This window comes from Falco rusticolus, chromosome 15, assembly GCF_015220075.1.
Source record: "Falco rusticolus isolate bFalRus1 chromosome 15, bFalRus1.pri, whole genome shotgun sequence".
In the NCBI taxonomy this organism is placed as follows: Eukaryota; Metazoa; Chordata; class Aves; order Falconiformes; family Falconidae; genus Falco; species Falco rusticolus.
In genome coordinates this window covers 19,783,323-19,805,200 of record NC_051201.1, presented here as the reverse complement: position 1 = coordinate 19,805,200, position 21,878 = coordinate 19,783,323, and the positions used below count along the sequence as shown (strand labels likewise).

The 21,878-nt window shown below is 37.9% G+C and overlaps 1 protein-coding gene across 3 annotated transcripts in view; it reads right to left on the bottom strand.

The window, feature by feature from the left end:
- The window catches only part of NFATC3 (nuclear factor of activated T cells 3), a 106,457-nt gene that overhangs the window by 33,007 nt on the left and 51,572 nt on the right, over positions 1 to 21,878 (bottom strand). For all 3 annotated transcript variants that reach the window (XM_037409047.1, XM_037409048.1, XM_037409046.1), the window contains one exon: positions 12,989 to 13,151. In XM_037409047.1, coding sequence (XP_037264944.1) covers positions 12,989 to 13,151 — 163 coding nt within the window. The remainder of the gene's footprint in view (positions 1 to 12,988; positions 13,152 to 21,878) is intronic.

Below are 21,878 nucleotides of genomic sequence, written 5' to 3'. Positions count from 1 at the left end.
CTCGTCATGTTGATAGCGAAGCATAGAGACTCTTGTATCAAATACATAAACACCTAAGTTCCTTCCTGTACTTGATGCACGTCTCCAAAATCTTTCAAAAAGATTTAAAAAAACCCCAACAAGTAAGTATTTTCATGTTTTCCATGAGTCTTAATTATTATGGAAGTTTAAAGAAAATTTAAGGACACGTGTTAGTTCAGCATTTACAGCAGCCATCTTGTCGCCAGTTCTTAACACTGACTCCACCATCCATTTTCCTCAGAGTTAAAATTAAATCTTAACACAATGGAACACAGCCTAAATGTGACGCTTGTTAAGTATGTTCACTCTAATACTGGAAATTATATAATTTACAAGCCAGACCTATTCAAAAATTTGAACAGCTTCCAAATGGGGTCACTGTGACAAAACTAATTTCCAGTTAAAGCTATCTTCCCCTTCCTTAACAATGGACATATCCACAATGTTCTAGAGATACTAGTGATAGGAGAGAGAGAGAAAGAGGGAGGTGGGGGGCAGGGATACTCATAAAACTAAGCTGGTCCATCTACAGTCAGCAGAGAAGCTGTCCTCTACAGAAGCCTACGCAGAGCAGGAACCTGGATTCAGTGAAGTAAAATATACGCCACGCCAGCAGCCGCAGTAGTACTGGAATCGCTCGAAGCCAAAGCCATGTCTAACGCTAGTTTTGCTTTTATTGTTCTTGAGCAAATTTCACCCTCTCTGACGCTATTATGGACAACATACAGGGCCTGGCTTATGCAAAGCATGTTACGGCAGGGGAAAGTGGCAGGAAAGTCTGACAAAAATGCCCACCCCACCAGCAGGTTAGGTACGTATCAATAGGTTATCAACTGCATTTTCTGTACCATGCTCTTGTGATGCAAGCTTGTGCATTAGAAATTTGAAACTATGTTACTACAGCTTCAGAAGAAATAATAAACTCCCCACAACAAGACCCCCCACAGTAGTACCACCTTCAGTCACTTTCCTTCTGGTTTATATATTAAATCGAATGAAAACAAGAAACCTAACGTCCCACGCAAACTACAAGGAAGAATATTATAATGTAACAGAAAACACTTGTATAGTAATTTAGAAGAACCCTATGCATGTTATAATGCAAACCCACATAAATAAGGCATCTCATAATCACAAATGATCTGTAATAACATCAGGACAACCCCCTGAAAATTTCACACATCCTTAAAAGCCATGTTAGTGTAAACCAGTCTCAAAACAAGCCAACGAGCTCCCCCCCCCCTGCCCCCTATGTCAATCAGATGCTCACACAACAGCTTTGTCTCAAATGAATTGCTGTAATGGATCTGCAAATAAGTCCTGTTAAAGGTAGCAGAATATATATATACATAAATAAATAAATAAATAAATAAGGCAGAGTAGTAACATATTGGCAAGGTAGCAGAGATTTCATAAATTTATACTTTGCATTACAGATGATTTATCACATTTATTTAAGGTTTAAAATAAAAAGCAAGCATTAAATGTATGCTCGTACAACGTAAAGCTATAAACAGAACCAATATGTGCAAGCAGATGTGGCAAATTAAACTGGGGGGTGGGGAAGGGAAGAAGAACCCCATCTCCCACATTATACGGTGTAATTCAGGGCCTGATCACAGTACCTGATGACAGTAGTGGGGGCCACATAAGAAGGAGACATACCACAGTCTGAGACAAGCAATGAGCAGGTTGCACAGTTTCCTTGTGATTCCAACAGCTGTACTGACAGTAAAAAAGACAGTAAGTTTAATAGGCTATGGATGCTAATGAGACAGCCGGATGTGCTAGCAAGAAGTTTGAGGCAGCTGGAGAGACTGAAAAAAAAAATGTAAAAAAAATCCCAAATCTAAACTTTAGTATACCAATCTGTGCTTTAGAATTAACATTTCCCACTTAAATCTTGTCTAAGAAGTGAGCTGACAACTCTAGGCATGACATGGATTCTGCAAGGGTCAGATCAAAAATTTACGGCGTCTGTCATCAAAGACGTGTGTGCGGGGGCCAGTGAGCAGGTAGAAAATGATCCAATAGCTTGTGGAGAGGACGCCTGCACATCCCATGTCATTTCTATCACGCCATCATTCAAAGCCTTCAGCGCTCATTCCTAGCACCACAAATTAAAGGCAGCCCTTGTCATACCATTCCTGAGAACAAAGGACAGGGCTGGATTACGTGGTTAATTGTCTGGAAGTACCCCGACTATTTAACTGCAGGTACGTCCAGTAGTTTGCCAAAGAGCTGAAAATATTCTGAAGTCCCTTACATGAATAATCCTGGGGAGAGTAAGCCTCGGGTGTCTGTCCCTACACAACCTGCACACAGTAAGCAGAGCAGAACTGTCTGCCCACCACACTTGGTCCCCACTGGGGACTGAATTATCACAGAATCTGAGCTACCTTCCACGTCCAGGATGGTGTCATCTCTCCCCTGAAAGAAAAATGGTATTTGGAGCCTGAATTGCCATTTTTGATGCCATACCTCTCTTGTGAATAATGGAGACTTACTAGCCCAAATCAACTTCAAATCAGGAAAAATTACGTATTTTGGGATTTAAAATTCATTCCTTTTAAATACAGTTCTGTTTTCATAGAGAAAGAGTTGATTGTTCTTTGTTTCATTGACAGTGGGGTGACACCTTCTTATTATCTCATTTGCTTTATGCACAATTCTGCACGTTGAATAGCCCAAACATTTTAGTCAGTTTAAAAAAAAAAAAAAAAAAAAAGTCGTTCTTCAGTGAAAATACCTACATAATTAACTTGAAAACAGATGCTACATTTTGTTCAAACACCTAATGAAGCCATGGTAATCTGTACCTTTAGTTCACCTTTGTAAAGAATACATACTATATACAAGTAAGAACAGATTGTCTCTACACGCACCACAGGTATTTAAACTAACAGCACTTTACAATCTACTGGTAAGTGCTGCAGAATCACCGCGATGAAGATGCATCACAATTACCTGCTGCAATATCAGCCTGCCCGAGATTCAGTCATCGGTCGCTTACAGAAAGACAGTACCTTAAAGCTACTGGTGAACACTCGGTGTATTTTCATGTATACCTTCCAGCACTTACTCTAAACACGCAATCCTAGAGCTGCATACTACAAAAAAAGTTAATTTAAATTGTACTTTAAAAAACCCCCATATACCACTCTCCCAGGAGCAGCAAACAGTGTGCTGTAGACGAGTAGTAAGTTACTGCACGCTGTCACTACTGACCTCTAGAAACCCTCCTCTGTAATAGAACACTGATCCACCACCCACTGCTTTGCGGAGGAAACGCGGCCAAGTTGTTTTTGTGTTTCTATATCGTTTCCATAGCAAAGGTCAGTGCATGCGTAAGTTAAACTAAAGCTGGAAGGCTAAAGACTGAAGGTCACTACAGGATAAGCCAGAAGGGCTCCACGCCAAAGCAGTTCCAGGCATATTACTATACTGCATACAGTAAACGCATGCATGCATGTAAAAAAACCCCAACCTTTATCACAAACTCGTGCATTAGAATTAACATTTTCCCCTTCAGTCTTGTCTAATAAGTGAGCTGACAACTCTAGGCATGACATGGATTCTGCAAGAGTAAAAATCAAAAATTTATAGTGTCTAATCAAAGAGAAGAATCTCTGGGGGCCAGTAAGCCAAGGGGTACAAACTGCAAAGTTAATAAGAGAATTTTTTGATCATCAAGTTGTATTTTGTGTTACAAAAACTTTCATATGTTCTTAATGCACATATGGAAAAATCCCTTAAAAAAAAAAAAAAAAAGTACAACACTAGAGAATATAGATTAATTCAACCACTGAAGACTGTGGTCTTCACAGTCTTTAATTAATTAAATTAATTAATTAAAAGTAATTAATTCAACACTGAAGCATTTAAACTTGGAATTTTGTGGCAGTGGTGAGAACCTTTTCCTTGCTGAGGAAAGCAAACAGGTCACATTAAAAAGAGGCATCAATCCAGAGCAAAGAAGTTAGCATTTTTCCAGATTACAGGCAGATTACATTAGGGCCATATCTGGCTCACGTGTCATCAATTCCATGCTCTGATCTACAGCAACCCTTGCAACACTTGACAAGCTTCTGAGAAGACTTTTTTTTAGTCTCCAGTATTTGAAAGTTCTACCTCTGCTCCCCACCTTTTTTTAAATAAAGCAGGTTCTATGTTTTCCATTTATTGTTGCAGGCCAAGTATTACCAATCTCTGTGCAAATGTGTTACCTATCCACAAGATTTCTTAAGACCTATAACAAGACTTGAGAAAAATACCCAACAGAAAATACACACTTCACAGTAAACAGGGGCTCATCACACACTGCTACTGTATGTTGAAATAGTCTGTTTTTCTGAACCAACCCCCCCTTTGTTTATTTTTAAAAAAAAACTCAATACCTAATAGTGTCACTGAATCCTTTCACATGCCTACTCTTTCAGACTAAGAACTAAAGAGAAAAAAAAAAAGGAACTAAAACTTAGGGGGGAGGTTAGAAAAATCATGTCATTAGCCAAGTTTCATGCTCAGCAATCAAGCAATACTACGATACTAATGACATTCAGATGGTGCCAAAACCTATTTGATCGTATTTTTAAAGTAATTTTCAGGCAAAACTTTCCAGCATTTATTAGGAAATGGCCATGTTTAACCAAACTTTGTCTGGGGTTTAATACTCATGTTTTATCTTTCATGTGCCTTTTCTTTGCTTGCTAATGGAAGAAGAAGATTCTATCAACACTTCAGTGCTCCTTCACCTCTGCACAATTAATGCACTGCTTACGGCATTACTGGATTGGTAAAGTAGGCTGATTAGAAAGAAAGCTTTTACACACAAATAGGCCTCCCTAAAAATAGGGCATAGTCTTGAAATAAAAGACATGTCACTTTGGGATAACAGTCTTTGTTCACTCAAGTTCACAACTCTATCTTCCCCAAATGCACCAGTATCCATATAAAAACCTCCATGAAGAACGGGGAAGGAAAGACGGCTATATAAAGAACTATCAGCACTTACTGAGCATTTACTTCAGATGGAGACTTCCTAGGCTTTTCAACACCTTGACATGAAAAGCATGTTGTAACTCGTTATTTCCTCCTTGACAGTCTCATGGCAGCTGGATGCATTTCAGTGACTTTTGTATTCCTTAGAACAGCACCCAAAGTGGTGTAAATGAGGGAAGGAGGCTAACGAGGAGAACGGAGGCGAAAGGAAAGATAAAGCTGGTCTCTTAAACTAGGTATTTTTACTATTACTTTAGACGACTGTATGAGTAAAGATATGGTATAATTCACCATGAAACCTAAACAATCCTGAAGGAAAACAACTTTTACTGCTTAGATTTTAGTCCACTTCTAGGTTTTTGTTTGTTGTTTTTTTGGGGTTTTTTTAGATTTCTTTTAAATAAAATGGCACACCAGGCCTTTGAAGTGTTTTGCCCTCTGAGACAACAGAGATGTGACCCACAAGCTGGAATCTTGCTGACAGCAATACCAAAGAGGCACTGGTGCACAGCTTTGAAGAACCAAACTTTTTTTCTGACTTTTCTCCACAAGAATTTCACATTTGAGTGGTGTGCAGTGACTTTCTTAAAGAACTGTGAAGACTGCTGGTTTAAAAGCTGAAGGGTTACTCTGCCAAGCTTAACAGCCACCTATTAACAATAACTTGGGAATAAAAGCAAGGGATGACAAAGATCCAAAGGCATGAAGATCAACATAATTTGAAACAAAAGACACACAATGACTAACACCAGTGGTACAATTTATCATGGATTTATCAACAGTTGCAGTTTGAAAAGCTTGAAACAAATCATACATATAAAACCAAGAAATGAAGAGTTCAGTGAAGTTATTGAAAGTCAGACTGACCACAGAGATCAGTGAGTGCTGACCTATAATCTTCAGTGGACTGTTTAAGAGAAACTAGAGAAATTTGTGGAAGAAAACTTCATTCAGACCTATTAGGCAATACTCCAGCCACTGGCTCAGAAAGTCTTAACAGCACGTGGGAATTTTTTTATTATTTCATTCTGACTCTGAAAAGGTTAGTGTTACAAAAAGTTAAATCTCTGATTTAAAATTACATATGTTAAACCAAAATATTTTCTTTCCCTTCCTGACGTGCAGTACTATTTTCTATCACTTATTTCACGTACCTTTCCACCAACTGAGAAGGAAAAGCATGCCCATGAAAAAAGCACCCTCCTTCCCCTTTTGCTAAATAAACTTATCAAGTAGACTGACTTAAAGACTTTAAAATAGTACAGACTTTTGGAATTCTGAAAAAAATAGCAAGACAGAAAAAGAACAAACTTTAATAAACTATTAGGTAGTGGCACAGGTCCAACTTTAGAAACATTTTAAAGGTCAGCACAAAGACAATCGGGTCCTGCAAAGGACTAAAGCAAACAAGTCATTGCAAATATCAGTGCATTACTGGTCATGATACCGTATGTTTACACAACGTACTGAACATCCTTCAGGGTTTAAAAACTTGGAATTCTATTTCTGAAGTCTCACACCTTTGCGCACTCACTCACTGCTTGCAGCCAGGACTGAAAGTTTTAAATACTGTATTTTGAAGTGTTTTAGCTCAGAGTTCTGTCCCATTCTACATTACCCAAAAAAGGAGATCAATTCGTAGCTGAAATAGTGTAAGACTAATACTACAATTCCTGCAGTGCAGCATTGCCAGTCAAATCTAACTAGGCATCACAATGCACTTTCCATCTGCAGTTTGCTCGACACTCTTGATAAAAAACCCGTGCTATTCCTGAAACACCAACTCCCAAAGCTAAATCATGCTATGGAAAGTTTTTGGACAAGCACTTCCAGGATAGAAACAGGTTATTCCCATATAACCTATAGATAACCCCCCCCCCCCCCCCCAAATTGTTTTTACTTTGGGAAAAGATTACTGCTTTTCCACATTTTTGTAAACATATGATACAAAAAGCAGACGACTGTGTTGTCCAGTGTGCCACTCAATGTTTTTCATATTAATTAATGCATTTTCTCAACTGAGTATTCAAACATATAGCAGATGCATCAATATGTCTTTTACTATCTATTTTGGGGATTCTGGAGCAGAAGATGCCTAAAGAGTCATCAAACTGTTCTTGAAAGATACGTGTTTTTAGAATCTCATCCAAAGGTCAGTGTTTTTCCCAACACTGACCACTACATGGTTCACACAGGCTGAGACTTACCTTCTGCCTTCTGGACTTATTTGCAGGTTGTTGTCACCAAACAGTAGGTAATTAGAGCTGGAATATAGCCTGCCTTCTGGTGATGTACAAAATAGGGAAGAATTCAAAACAAAAATACAAACAGAAAAGTGAAGAGCAGGAAGAATGGGAAGGGCCACGAAGCACAGAAGCAGCGCACTGTGTATCTGGCTTAGAGAACAGGGAGAACTCCGATATAGCTGTTAGTGAAGTAGTTACGTGAATTGGCCACACAGAACACCTGAGAAAAGATGACAGCCACAGAATTACAGGCCAGGAAACAGACACTCATTTAGACAATCCTTCGTCAATTTATTTGTGTCGGATCATCTCTGACATTACTCAATTAGATCCTCTCTTGTAGGTTAGAGTTTCTTTCACCAGAGCTCAGGCAGACTTTGACAGGCTTATTGAGAATGCATTCCTGTTTCAGAATTTTCATAGTAGGTCAAAATTAGTTTCCTTTAGCTCAGTTAGTTTACTTTTTCTTCCACAGCAGCTTTTCAGTCATGACTTCAAGCTCTGCGATCACTTTAAACAGCGCTGACATTCACTCCCTCTTTCACAGGTCTCCATTAAACCTCACACAGAAGGTTACTGTTCGCTTGTCAGGGAGTAGAAGCATATAACCACTTAAATAAACTAGGTTTTATTTATCACTTCTTTAATTTTTGATCTTACAGCTTTCTTCAGCTGTAATACTGTGAGTTGTCCATATTACATGATGCTTCCCCTCCTCTGTTACTGAGAATCAACTACAGTAAGAATTTTCCTTATGGCAGAGGAATTGATGGACGATTCTATCCTTAAACCCTTCGCAACGTGGCAAAAAGACACTTACAGTACAGGCAAATTCTTAATAGCTATCACTGCCCCAAAGTTGTCATGCATGCACAGGGCACCAGTGGATTCTGTACAGCACCTGTTGCAGACACATCATCAATTTTAAAATAAATTACCCTTATCATGGGTTCACATCTAGAACAGGTTCCCACTGTGGTACACGGCATGGCCACAGGACCGATATTCCTTCTTGCATACGGAATGGTGCTAACAAGTCAGCGGTTACCCCAGCAGTCCCTCGGTATATCACATTGTACAGTTACCAGGAAGAGTATCACGTAGATCACCACCTCACTAGTAGCAGGACAAAAGATAAAAAGGAAATACTTCTTGCTCTGCACAACACAGTTTATGGAATTTACTATCAAAAGATATCATTAAATTTAAAATACTTAAGAAAACTCAGAAAATTGCAGAAGTTGATATAAGTACCAGGAACAGGAGTATACAAAACAAGTTTGTTCATTTTAAAAAAGTCACAAACCCAAAATACACAAGTAAAAAAAAAAAAACAAACAACACCCAAAACCCAACTATCCCTGAGAGACCCTTATTGTGTGCCCACCTTCTCTACAATTCTCCTGTGGTTTTGATCATAAGCATTATCCAAGTGAAGTCTCATGAAGAACCCTAACCAATTTAGCCAACAGTAAAAACTCATTCTAGCAAGTGGTAAGTTTTTATGTACGATTTGACCAATGGGAAGGGTGGGAATTTCAAGCAATGATGATCTTTCCTTTAAAGTCATATGAAAAGTCGCAGCTATTTGCTTTGTAGATGGGTAAAGTACTCTAACCTACTCAATTACGACGGAAAAGGCAGACAGTGCTCAGAGCCTTTCTGTGTCTCCTGACAATGCAATACAAAATTTCCACATAATCTGGATGACAAACTTTCAGCATGCCACCCTTCTCCTTGCTAACTATTCTGCCAAGTTTTTTATTCCTTCCCTGTGAAAACTGCCAGCACTATCTTGCAGATTCTCTACCAAGGTAAAAGAAATTGTTCCAGATGACATGGATTAGCTGGAACATACTCCCAAGAAAGCAGAGATTAAAGTGACAGGAATCTGCTATTTAGAACATTTTGCATTAAAAAAGCTGAAAACAAGAGCATTACAGAATTTGCTTCCTTAAAGTCAATGGACTTACAAAACAAAGCACGATACTCCACTCATTTCTCCTCACATTTGGAAATAAGCTGATTAAACATCCTCACAACAGATGATGCCAAATTTATCAGAAGCTTAGTCTCCTAGCAACAGGTATGGTACAGTATTAGTAATAGATTAATGACATGCACTAATAGATTAATGGCTTGAAGCTATGCACTGTCTTAAAATCTTTAGTTTAAATAATACATCAACTGCACATGCAGAACTACAGAGGTTTCACAATTCAGAAATTAAATACGCTAGCTTTCTATAAAGTAACGTACAAGAGTAAAAGAAATTGTGTAGGAAGAAAAAGTACACAGGCCTTCAGACAGCCAAAGATGCAGCAGTTAGACTTGATGATCATTATAGGTCCCTTCCAACTGAAATATTCTATTCTATTTTATTCGCCCACATGCTTTCTTGTCTCTGACACTAGTTAACATACAGTTATTTCACACAAGAAAATTGTGCGTACTCTGTTGCAACGCTCACACACATGGCAGTGACTGGTATAAACCAAAGAGCAGCAAAAAGAAAAGGCAGGAACAAATAGTAATGAATATCTTGAATTGGATTTGCATAATAAGCTTCCAGAAGTGCTGGAAAAGAATTTCACTTTTGTATTTAAATAAAGTAATTTTCATCTGGTCGCAGCTATTTAGTATTTACCTTTCACACCAAACTTGGCCCTTAGCATATTGTTTTTCCCAGCAGTGAGTAAAAAGTTAATACAAATCGATGTTTTGTTTCGTAACAACTTCCTCTCTCCCATCAAGCATTAATTTCTAAACCAGCTGGAAGAGACCAAATTGCAAAATAGAGTATTGATTTGTATTTGCATTCATTTTAATTTAGAGAGGCATAGTACAATCCATGTGTTTAAAGCATGAGACTGTCAGACACATAAACACTACCCCCATTTTTAAAACCAGTCTTATTATAGCAAGGTATTTCACAATGGTAATGCAAATAAATAGCTTTTAAATCGTTGGTGTAATTCACATAGATCACAGATCTGTTTTTTCTAACTTGAATCTGGTACTGCAGCTTAGAAGCATGTAGTTCTGCAAGCAAAAGAAAGCTTACATACATTTGTCAAATCTTATAAACATCAGGAAAACAATTTCCCTTAATACAAACATTAGTGCAAGATATAAGCACTCGGGGTGGGGGCGTGGGGGGGAAGTAAAAAATTAGAGTGCAGTTCACAAAAGCTCAGCAGAGACTTGTATATCCGCTAAAATCTCTCAAGTTTCTGTCCTCATTATGTGTTAAACTTCAGTGCCAGCACCTTGGCTTGTGAAAGTTCTGTCTACTTGTTCTCCACAGACTAAAGCAACACAGGAAGAAATGTGTCCGGCCGACCTTCAGATTCCAGCCCAGTCCTGGCAGCCTCAATTTTCTCTAGTTTGCAGCACAGACTTTCCTCATAAGCACCTGACCCTTGCCTCTGCTGTGCTGAGAAATCTAGTAGGTCTGACAATAGGAGAAAGTTGGAGCTGGTTAGACCATGCTATTGTAATGAGAAGGAAAACATTGAGCAGCTTTGTAGACAACATGAAATTTGGGTGAACAGCTCAGATTAAGAATGGAAATGGAAGGACAAGTAAAGACATTCAAAAAAGAAGACGGAAAGCAGATAATCAGCCCTTTTTTTGAGGGAGAGAAAGGAAATATACAAGGTCTTAAGAGAAAAAAAAGGAAGAATGAAAAGAGTTCAAGGTAGATTATCAGAGAACAAACAGTTTGATAAATAGCCCACAGAATATGATTAGGAGTCAGACTGAGAGAAGAAATTCATCAGATGAAGAGCTTGGAGGGAGGAGATTGCTTAGGCAAGGAAAAAGTAGGTAGTCCAAGACATTTAAACTCTGCCTGTACATCTTTATTTATATAGGTATAACATTCGAGCTGTTCCAAAACTGATGTAATTACAAAGCACGACAGAATTCACTGGCCAGAGAGAAGGCATAAACTATAAGGAGAAAAAGCAATAACATATTTGTACTACAGTATGAGTAGGAGAAAGAGAATGGGGACTGATTATGTCAATCCTATTAGCACTTTGCATCTGGTCTCAAATAGTAATGAGTTACTTCCAACTACTGGAATAGGATAAACACATCAAATACATTTTAATGTATAGACTGCTATAGTTAAAGATTAAGCACTGAAACCCTGACTGCCATTTTTTGAAAAGAACAGGAAATACCCTGAATTTGGGGAAAAAGACAAACCCTGCTGTAACCTTAATGTAATCAGACTAGTATTTTTTTCTACTACTTGTCTTATAAAGATCTTATAACTCTTGTCTGATTTGACTTACAAATGAAGCATTAAATTTTATCTTAACCTGGTTTAGGATGAAGACAAAGACCATTAAGCAAGATTAAAGTGACAATTCAAAAAAGAGACATTGCTTTCACCCAAGTGCGGCAAACTGATAAATCAAGGCACCTTAAGAAGCCCCACAGCCCCTCAGCACAACCTTCCCCATGCCCAGTGGATGAGGGTGGGTTCCCTTCCAAGCTGCACGAGCCAGTTGGCACTGTAGATATGAAAGGAGACAGCAGTGACTACCCCTAACTAATCCAGAGCCCTTCCCAGCACACAGCAAGATATTTCTGCACAGACCTGAACTCTGAAAGTCAGCAAGGAGCACAGCACAGCTTGCACACACAGTTACACCTACAATGCCAAACCCACGCATCTTTCCCTCCAAAGAGTATGATGGCAAAGCTAAAGCTTTCTTATGAAAGCCAAGCCTAATTTACGACCTTATATTTAATCCTGAACTCAACAATAATTGGATGGTGTTTGCAAAGTATTTAAATAACACAATTTAGATGCCATTAGCATTTGGAACATTTGGCAATAAAGAACCCAGCCACAGCAACAGTTAATGGCAGGTACCAGTTACCAAGAGTCAGACCCCCACCCTCTGGTCAGCCGGATGAGGACCGCTGCCTGCCCTACTGCATTTTCTTGAAACTGACTGAAACTGTTCTAAGAGACAACAGAACTTGCATGATTCTGTTAAGACAATGGAAATCATGTCCAAAAAAAAAAAAAAAAAGAAAGAAAGAAGTAAGTCTTACTTGCTGTTACAGATAACCAATCAAAATCTAATGAAGCTAGGTGACGCCTTACTTTCTAAGGAGGTAGATACCATTAAACAGCGAGTAATAACCTTTGGTTCATGCTAAAGGAAGAGAACAGTTCAGTTTAATTGACTCCAAACATTTAAGTGAAATGTTAACAGAATTTATGGGTTTCCATTTCACAGAAATAACCTAACGAAAAAAACAAACAAGAGGCATTTATAGTATTCAGAAGCCGTCTCAACACCAAAAGATGATCTCTGATTCAAATGAAGCTATATTGTATTTCAGTATAGCTCAAACTAATCTGTTATGACCTTTCTTACCTGCCCCCATGCACACTCCTTCCTCAAAGTTCATGTTGAATATGTTTGAGTAATGCACTATTGCGCTGTGAATCCATTCACAAACATAGAACTGCACAGAGCATAAAATTGTGATATGCACTGTAACTGTAGTAAGCTGTAAATCTTTAAACATCTAAACCCAACTTTTGTATTGAACAATTTACATTTAAAGGAGAAAAATCTTACCCAGGGAGGACTGTAAGCTTCACACAAGGCAACAATTCACAGCATTGTAAACAGCACCAATTGTGGTTAAAAAATTACCTTCCATTCAAAAAAAGGGAGACTTCCTACCTTCACGACAGGGTGTCCTCCAGTAGATGCTTTTACTGCTCCTCTGCTTCCTTCTGTTTCATAGTGAGCTCTGTGATGAGTTTTAGGCTGGACTTCTATTTTCAGTTCACACTGCCCATAATGACTTGGTAAAGGCCAGTCAAGGGGTGGCAATGAAGATGTGCTGCAATCAAGACAAGCGCGCTATGGTTAATGAACTATGCCACATGGCCACAGCACAAGCAAAGTAACTTCACTGTAAGACACAGACAACGATGTCACTTTCCTAACAAATGATAACCAAATAAGAACAGCTAGTAGCCTAAAATTGTTACTTGACAGTTCCAAATTTTTGCTGGTTCATTAAAATCTTCCATTAAGTATTTCTTTTGGGGTTGTTTGAGTGGGATTTCAAAAGAAAGGTCACCAGTGCTATTCTATAATGCCTTTATATGACTTTTTTATCCTCAAGTATATCAGCAAGCAAATGTTGTTTAGATGGAACAGTGTAAATTCAATCTGCAAGTCATTAAGTTTTAACTCTCTGCATTATTATCTTCCAGCCTGTTGTTTTTGTTTTTCAAAGATAGTTAACGAAGCGCAGTGCTTACCAATCGTTCAATGAACACTATATGATGATCCAAATTTTTAAAGCTAGCGGCCCTATCTGGGTGTAAGGACTTACTGCAACAGACACCAAAGACACCTAAAGTACATGCTTAGCTTATCCATAGATTATATTCACCCTTACACACAGCAGCAAAGTCACTTCAGGGAAGAAGGACAAAACACAGTTAATAGAAGTAATATGGAAGAACCTCAAAGGAAAATAAATCACATTACGTCACCAATGTTTTCATACCTACCCTTTTACCTGCACAGATTTATAGACTTATGATTCCAGTAAGGTGAACAAGTCACATTCAAGTCAGTCATTACATGGCAGAACAAATTAATTTATGAACATTTAAAAGTGAACATTCATAGCATCACATATCAAACAAGGATATTTACAATAAAAATAAGCTTTTAGTAAAATAGTTTTGTACTACCTTACTCTGACCAACAGGGAAAGCAAATTATGTTTTAAAGAGATGGACAAATACTGGTTTGTGTTGTCATCTGAGAAAGCTCAATTCCATTTCACAGGAAGTCAGGAAAAACCCACCACCAATCCATGCAACTTTCCACAAATACAAATAGCCACAGGTCCAAGATAAACTATATCTTCTGGAGAATTTAGCTAAGACCTATAAAAGACATCCACAATTGAGAAAGAAGATAATGTTTGGACAGAACAAAAAAAGAAAAGAAATCTCTGTCTTTAGCAAGTATCTGGATGGACTTGGGCTCAGCCTGCAGCACCATGTATCTACCTTTTACTATAAAAATCCATGTCACTAAGCATGGAAAAGAGGAAGAAGAAACAGCACCACTTGCTGGCCTCCTCCTACAGAACAACCTACAAGCCTGTTGACCTGCTGCTTCATGGAGCACCTCTACTGTGCGGTTCAGGAGAGAGCAAACATGACAATATAAGCCTTATCTCCTGAAGCACCCTTCTGAGAGCAATGGGAGGAGTAAGTATTTCCCTTTCTTCTTCCCGAAAGGAAGGAATGTAAGCAATAAATCATCCCACAAGCATTCAGCGTACAGCAAAGACTCTTCTTCCCCCAGTAAGGAGGTCTGATGTCTGGTCCTTCCACAGCAGTAGTATTTACTGGGTAGGAGAGGACTGCTGATGTCAGCAATAGAAGAGGAAACTGACAGGAATGCAGTATAAGCCCAATCCTTCCAGATACTTACCACAGGCCAAGACGCACTGCCTAAATGCTACTACTGGCTATCAACTAGACTTTGCCATTCACTTTTATAGCTACTGAAGGAGGACTCAAGTCTTCAGTCTGAAAAAGGAAAGAAAATGTCAGGATTAGAAGATACTAAAAGGAGTTTAAAAAGAAATGTAGCATGCAAGAAAATTTTCTTTAGTATTTCTGGAAACCTGTCTCCCCCCCCCCCGCCATATAACCAAATATTCTGTCAAAACAGTTACGTCAACACACTGAACAGATACGATCCCCTAAGAGAACTTGGTATAACGCACACACCACAGACTGTATACCAATTATTGGGAGGCGTTACTGAAAACTTAATAGTAAACTCAGTTAAGAAAAAAGTATTTGTTGCTTTTGATCACTCTCCATACAGCTTCTCAGAGAGGTTTAGTCCTTCTGCAATTAACTAATAGAAATGTGGCACAAGCTGTATCAGACTCCTATTATCTCCTGAAAAAATATTTGGAATACTAGAACAAACACAGAGACAGGAAAATAACCAAGTCTCAAGATTTTGTCATTCTTTGAAAACAAATACAAAATATCAGCATGAGAGAGCAAGCAAGCACACAACATATGTGCAGATGCCTAAGACATCAAAAAATTGGAAAGCTTTCAAAACACAGTTCTCCAAATAAATTACATAGCCTTTGAGGCTGTGCTGCATCAAACTAATGTCTCCTAGATGCAGCAGGCTAGAGTTACAGCTGCTTCCCTTTGGAGTTTGATGTTGGATACCCAAACTGTTATTTCTTTCTTAATGTTTTTCTTGCTGTTTCCATCACCCTCAACTTCTCAGCAGCAGTGGAATCTTAGAAAGTTTTAGGGTACATGGTCATGCACTTCTCTGCCCTGTGAGGCTATCAGTTTAATGTATTTCTGCTTCCACATCTCCCTTTCACTTTTTTTTTTTTTTTTTTTTTTTTAGATAAATGCTGATGAACTAGATCAGTGATCTAACATTATTTCATTTGGAAAGGTGAATTTTTTAATCCTATTAATTTACCAGGGCCCCAGTTGTCTATACAGCTTCTTCAAATAGAACTAGTGGGAGGGAGGCAGTGGGAACTTCCTAGCCAGCACTGTCACCTTCTGCAGGTCACATGCATCCACAAGCTTGGACACTAAATAGATTTAAAAAATATTAGAATACAAACTCTCAAGTTTTTTTTTTTTTAATACTGTGTAGAAAAGGCTATCATGTCAGTATTTGGGGGGCAAAGATGTAACAAGTTTGCATATATTTTGAACACTTTTCAATATGAAGTAACACTATTTCGGTACCAGATGCTGAATATGGGAAAGTAAGTCTGATGCCGCTAGCTGTACTGCATTTAAGGATCTGTTCTCAAGAAAATACTGTTCAGTCTCCACTGCTAGGTGAGGATCAGCAGAAAAACTGCTAGACCTTTAACTCACCGCAGTTTTTTTTATCAGTGCTGAACTGTGCATTGAACTCCAGTGATCTCTGATAGTTTGGAACTTGGCTAAGTTCAAGATTTAGTGCTGCATTACTTTTAAAATACCTGGAACGTGTTTAAGAATAAGCTCAGCTGCTTCAGAAATGAGCAAAAATTTGGTGTTACAAAAGGATTTCTGTCTCCCCCAGCTTACACACAGCACAATGGCATTTGCATTATCGATAAAGCCATCTAAGTTCGCATTCAGAACCCAGATTAACTGCTGAATGTTGGGTTCCTTGATGTCATTTTAAATCAGAAGACTGAAAGAAATAACAATTTTTGTTATTTAAATCTCCTCACTTTTCAGCCTTGATGGGGAGGAACACATTTGTAGACACTTCCACATGTTTCATTACAAAATTTTACCAGGTTCATTGCCAAATTACCATTACAATAGCTTGTGACTTAGTCTTCTACATAAGTTTCTCTACTTTTTTGTTTTCTTTAAATGAGTAAAAACCTTATAAACGTTGCAGTGAACTACTAGTAAAGCACCAAATTACGTGTCAGGAAACAGAAATAATGAGTGACAGTCATTCTAGAACTTTCATTAAATCAGATCTTAACACGCTGTTGAAACAGCACCAATCTGTAAACCTACAAACGTCAGGGTTGGACTAGATGATCTTTAAAGGTCCCTTCCAACCCAAACCATTCTGTGATTCTTCCAGTAACACCAAGGGAGTTGTATAGTTTGATTAATGCAAGCCTCCAAAAGCTCATACTCCTATCACATCAAGAATAAAGGCTTCAGGGAACAGCAGCTATTAAAAGAAACTCAGAAGGAGGGTAGTACCCTCAGCAGAAGCCACTGCATTTAAAATCATCACTTCAGTGATAATTTAACCAATATTAATTGAACAGATCCCTTCTGACTCTGCCTCTCTCACAGGAAGCGACAAACCCCAGAAATAAGGCTGCTGGTTTGCATTTGGCTGTGTCCCCACAGCAGTACACGTGGGACAGAAGGAAGAACAAAGCCTATGAGAACCATTACAAGTAATCCAGTTAAAAACTTAAAACAGTTACTTTCCATTCGTAGCGCTCATCCTGGGTAATTCATGGGATAAGTAGCTGGGGCTCTGTGCAGACAAACTGCTAAGCGCTGGTACCTCAGCTGAAGCACGTGTGCCATGAGCTCCGTTTTAGTCTAATGCTCTCCTGGACTCCTTGCTTAGAAAGTTTTTGAACACAGGTGGAACTGATAGAAGAACCCATTTTAGCCACTCTGTATGAACATGTTCCTGCCCCTTTGTAGTCACTAATTCTAGTAATAACCTTTCATATATACCCACTAGGATCTCAAGATGCTTCTGAAAGTTATTTCCCTTAGCTGGTTGAGATTCACAGATCTCCTAGAGTGATTCTTTTATTATTTCTTAGTTGCAGCAAAAATAACATTTTCCACTTGCAGCTCCTCCCAACACATCAAAAGGAAAAAGCTCACTGACCATACAATGGATATTCCACATCTTTTCCTCATCCCAAATTCTTGCAGAGATTAACCAACAGCATATCCTGTGACAAGTCAGTGTTGCAATGCAGCAAACCCCTGAGAATCTCAAATAGTAACTATGATTCAATACCGTGGTCCTTTTCAAGAGTGCTTGCAGAGCCAAAATACTGCTGCAGTTGCTCTTCACTACCCAGAACAAAACAACATTTTCCCAGTAATTCTGGAGTTAAGAATTCTGAGGCCATTCCAGTTGCCACAGTGGCTTATCAATAGACTTTTTAAATACTGTTGACACCAAAAATATCACTGTTCTACTACTAGCAGACCCACAGTTAACTAGGCTTTCAGAGTACTGATTCAGTGTACTGCCAAGTAAAATCCATATTCTATCACTGCAGAACAAAGTCGAGAGCTGGATCACATGTACAGCACAAAGGTCCCATAATAAACACTACCTGAATTTCTCCGAATTCATTGATGGTGTGTAAATAACAGCCTAGCGTATTAAAAATATAAGAGGTTCAAAGTTCTTTTGCTTGTCTCACTTAAGTGGGTCCTTATCTTCAAAGTCAGCAATTTGCAAACATTTTCACTTTCCAGCTTTGCTAATGTAGCATAGCTGGTGTTATTTCTATTTATCAAAATAAAATGGTAAGTACTTAGCAGACTAAGTCTGCCTATAGTCCACTCACATTGAAAAAAAATATTATTTTTAAAGTTAAAACCAAAGTTCTAATATTTATGTTAAAAATAGAATCTAATTCTATTCCTCTCTACTTCCCAGACTTCTGAGAGAAGAATCCAGACAAGTGAAGAAACGTTTCCAAGTATTCAGCAATCTACCACTATATGTAAACGATTTTTTTTTTCCTCCTGACAGAGTAAGCAACATTGTCAGCAATCCTAGATTCCAGCAGTAACTGCCAGGTAAAATAGTTTCAAGTTGCCATTAAGTATCCATCATTTAGGAGATTCCTGAGCTGTAAATACATCTATCAAAGCACGTTTGTTCATCACCACTGGAACAAAGAAACTACCTGATATCACGCACTTCTCAGTGCTCTAGATTAGATTTGTGACACAGCAGTCTGAAGACAAACATCAGTTTATATAGCAGTTTTTAAATCAATGTATAATTCTCTAAGAATTTCATGAGGGAAGACACAGTAGAAGAAACTAGATTTCTGACCATTAATGAATATTGCCTGGTTATCTACCAGACAGAAAATCACCATTTGTTCCCATAAAATGTTTCAGGGGTTAAAGAAAGAAAGAAAAAAAAGAATCAATGACCCATTAATTTTACTATTCTGCAAAGTGCCTGTTAGCTTAAGACAGATTAGATTCTCCAGATCTGCTTTAGAAAACCTAAAACTTAAGTGTTCCACCAACCATTCATGTTAAAAGCCATAAGCTTAAAGCAAAAGAAAACAAAACAACAAACCTAAAAGCAGAAGTTGCATCATCATTGACCATTCTAACTAAATGCCCCATGTTACCTACATCAGTGCTGGCCATGTCTGTGATGGTTGTTAACTCTGGAACACTGTAACCACGGTTGTTAACACCATAAATGTTGCTGTTCTGTTATGAGTTGTACTTTTAGTGACAAGTCCTCCCAAAGTTATGGTACGGTACCGGATTAATTGCTCAGTACCGGTTTCTGAGTCATCCCTATACTCTTTTTATTCCCCTTGATGAAGTTTAAAGAAAGTATTGTAAAACAGACTTTCTATTTATTTATTTATTTTTTTTTTTTACTTTCTGGAAATCTTATGACTGTGAACTTGTTTCAGAAAGATGGATCACACAGAAAATCTATATACATTGTAACTGAGAACATTAACATCTGTAAAACAAGCACATGTATCACTTCAAAATACTATTTTGCTACTGATCTTCCTCATACAGCAGCCTTCTACTTGAGGAGGCTGACTGGAATCTAACAAGAAAATTTTAATAAAAGGGATCAGTCTTAAAGAGCTTCCCAATATTACATGGTTTCATAAATATTTACTAAATATTGAATAGAAATTTCACAAAGTTTCAAAGACTTAAGAATACACTTAAGATAATTCACATGCACATACAGATCCTTTTCTGATGGTGCCAGATAGTATGAGCAAGCAGATCAAATTTAGATATTTGAATATGAATAGACTTTATGAAGAAACACTTTCTCTGGTATTCTTCTAGACTATTTATAACCTATACCGACACAGGCTATCTAAGAAAATGAACTTGAAGCATCTATGTTTGCCTTCCAACAGCCAATACAGAATTTGGGAAAGGAGTGAAAGAAAGAGAATCCAATAAATAAAAGAATCTGAAAGAACTTTAAAAGACCTATTTCTAGGCTTTTACATAAGGAGATTTAGTGGGAAAAAACCCACCAGCTTAGAACTCAAGCTCTAACAGTAGATGTGCAAGAAATAGTCATAAAATCAGCACCTTCATGAAATGCTGGGGTACAAGCACATGAGGAGGTCAGATCTACTATCACTACATTAAGATCCCCAAAAGAAAGGGATTTTCCAAGTGGAGGGTGGAGGGGAGGGAAACATGAGACACACAGATAAGGTCAATTCTTATCCCTTATCCTGGGAGAAGGAAGAAAGTGGTAACTGAAATAACAGTCATAAGAATAACAATGTAATTAATCAAATTATCAAATAACTTCATTGCTGAATATTCTGTAAGATGACCAATTTATTCTGCCATTGAAAGAGTGCTCATCTGCCCAGGTACTTGGTTAATGACATCACCAACAGATACCTTCACCATTCCCAGGTACAGAAGACACTACCCAGTTCCTTTCTACCTAACTGAAAGGAGTCGTTGCACTGGTTCTGCCCGTTGCCACTTGCCTAGACTTACCTTTGGCAAGGAAACAGAAACGTGACTCAGGGCACAGAATACACACACATATTTTACATGCTGGCAGATTATGAGTTTCTGTGACCAAATAACAAGCTGTCATGTAACAAGATTGTTTGGCTGGCATCTGAAATATGACTAAAATGCTCAAAAAGCATGGTACACATTTTAAATTTTTTTAAAGTATTGCACACTTACTGAACATCAAAGAAAGAAGGCAAACATGGTCAGGACTTCACAGATAAACTAAATTACAGATGTACAAAACTTTAGATGGCATTCAGAGAAGAGTGTGAGGCAAGTTATCCCCACTTCTACCAGGGGTCGGTTTATTGCAGCTGGGTGTGCACACTGGTCACAGTCACTTCATATGCATGGAATCAATACTCCGGTTTACTACATGCACTACTTCGTACTTGACAATACAATCAAGACATTTTAAAAAGCACATAAATTGTTATATATATTGTAATATTATTACAACTAACATATTACTATATAGAATATGTAATAAAGATATAAATTGCAAATAATATCTAACTCCCTATGACAACTGTGGTGATCACTTTTGGTCACTGTCAAACTACTTAAACAGTGGATCTTCTTACATTTCAATTTTATTTGTAAGAGTCAACTTAGCTCCCCTACTTTATAAGCATCAAAATCATAAAATATTATATGACAGAATTAAATGTTTTAACATACTGAAGATGCTTACTCTCATAGCACCCGTGGAACAGGCTACAACTGCTAAGTAATTCAACATTTCACTGAGGATACAGCTGCCATTGCAGCCACTTCCACTAATTCAACAGCCAGACTACGCTTTTGGCAGCAAATGTATACAGCGTAATAGTTTTATTTATTTTACTTGTGAATAAGTGTAGTCTTTATTGTCTTCTGCCCGTTTGCCTATTTTGTATTTAGACAAGTTCTTCAGTGCCAGCTTCTAAATGAATTGACATTTGTAAAAAATTTTTTACTTCTTAATGAAAACGGTAAAATTGATTTTTACTTGCTTCTGCTCAGTTCTCCCCACTACAACAGGAAACCAGTTTAACTGAATATCCATTTTTGTAACTATTTTGGTCATCCCACAAAAGAACCATAGATCCACACCCCATCTTGCCACATGCCTATACAGTTACGTGCTTTTTACCCTTCAGCAGTGCTCACTTTTTATGAACTATTTTATTTAGCCTGTGAGCTAACAAAAATGCCATGTTAGGACTCCTGAGTACCCTACATAAATACTATACAATTCCAAAATATACAATTAA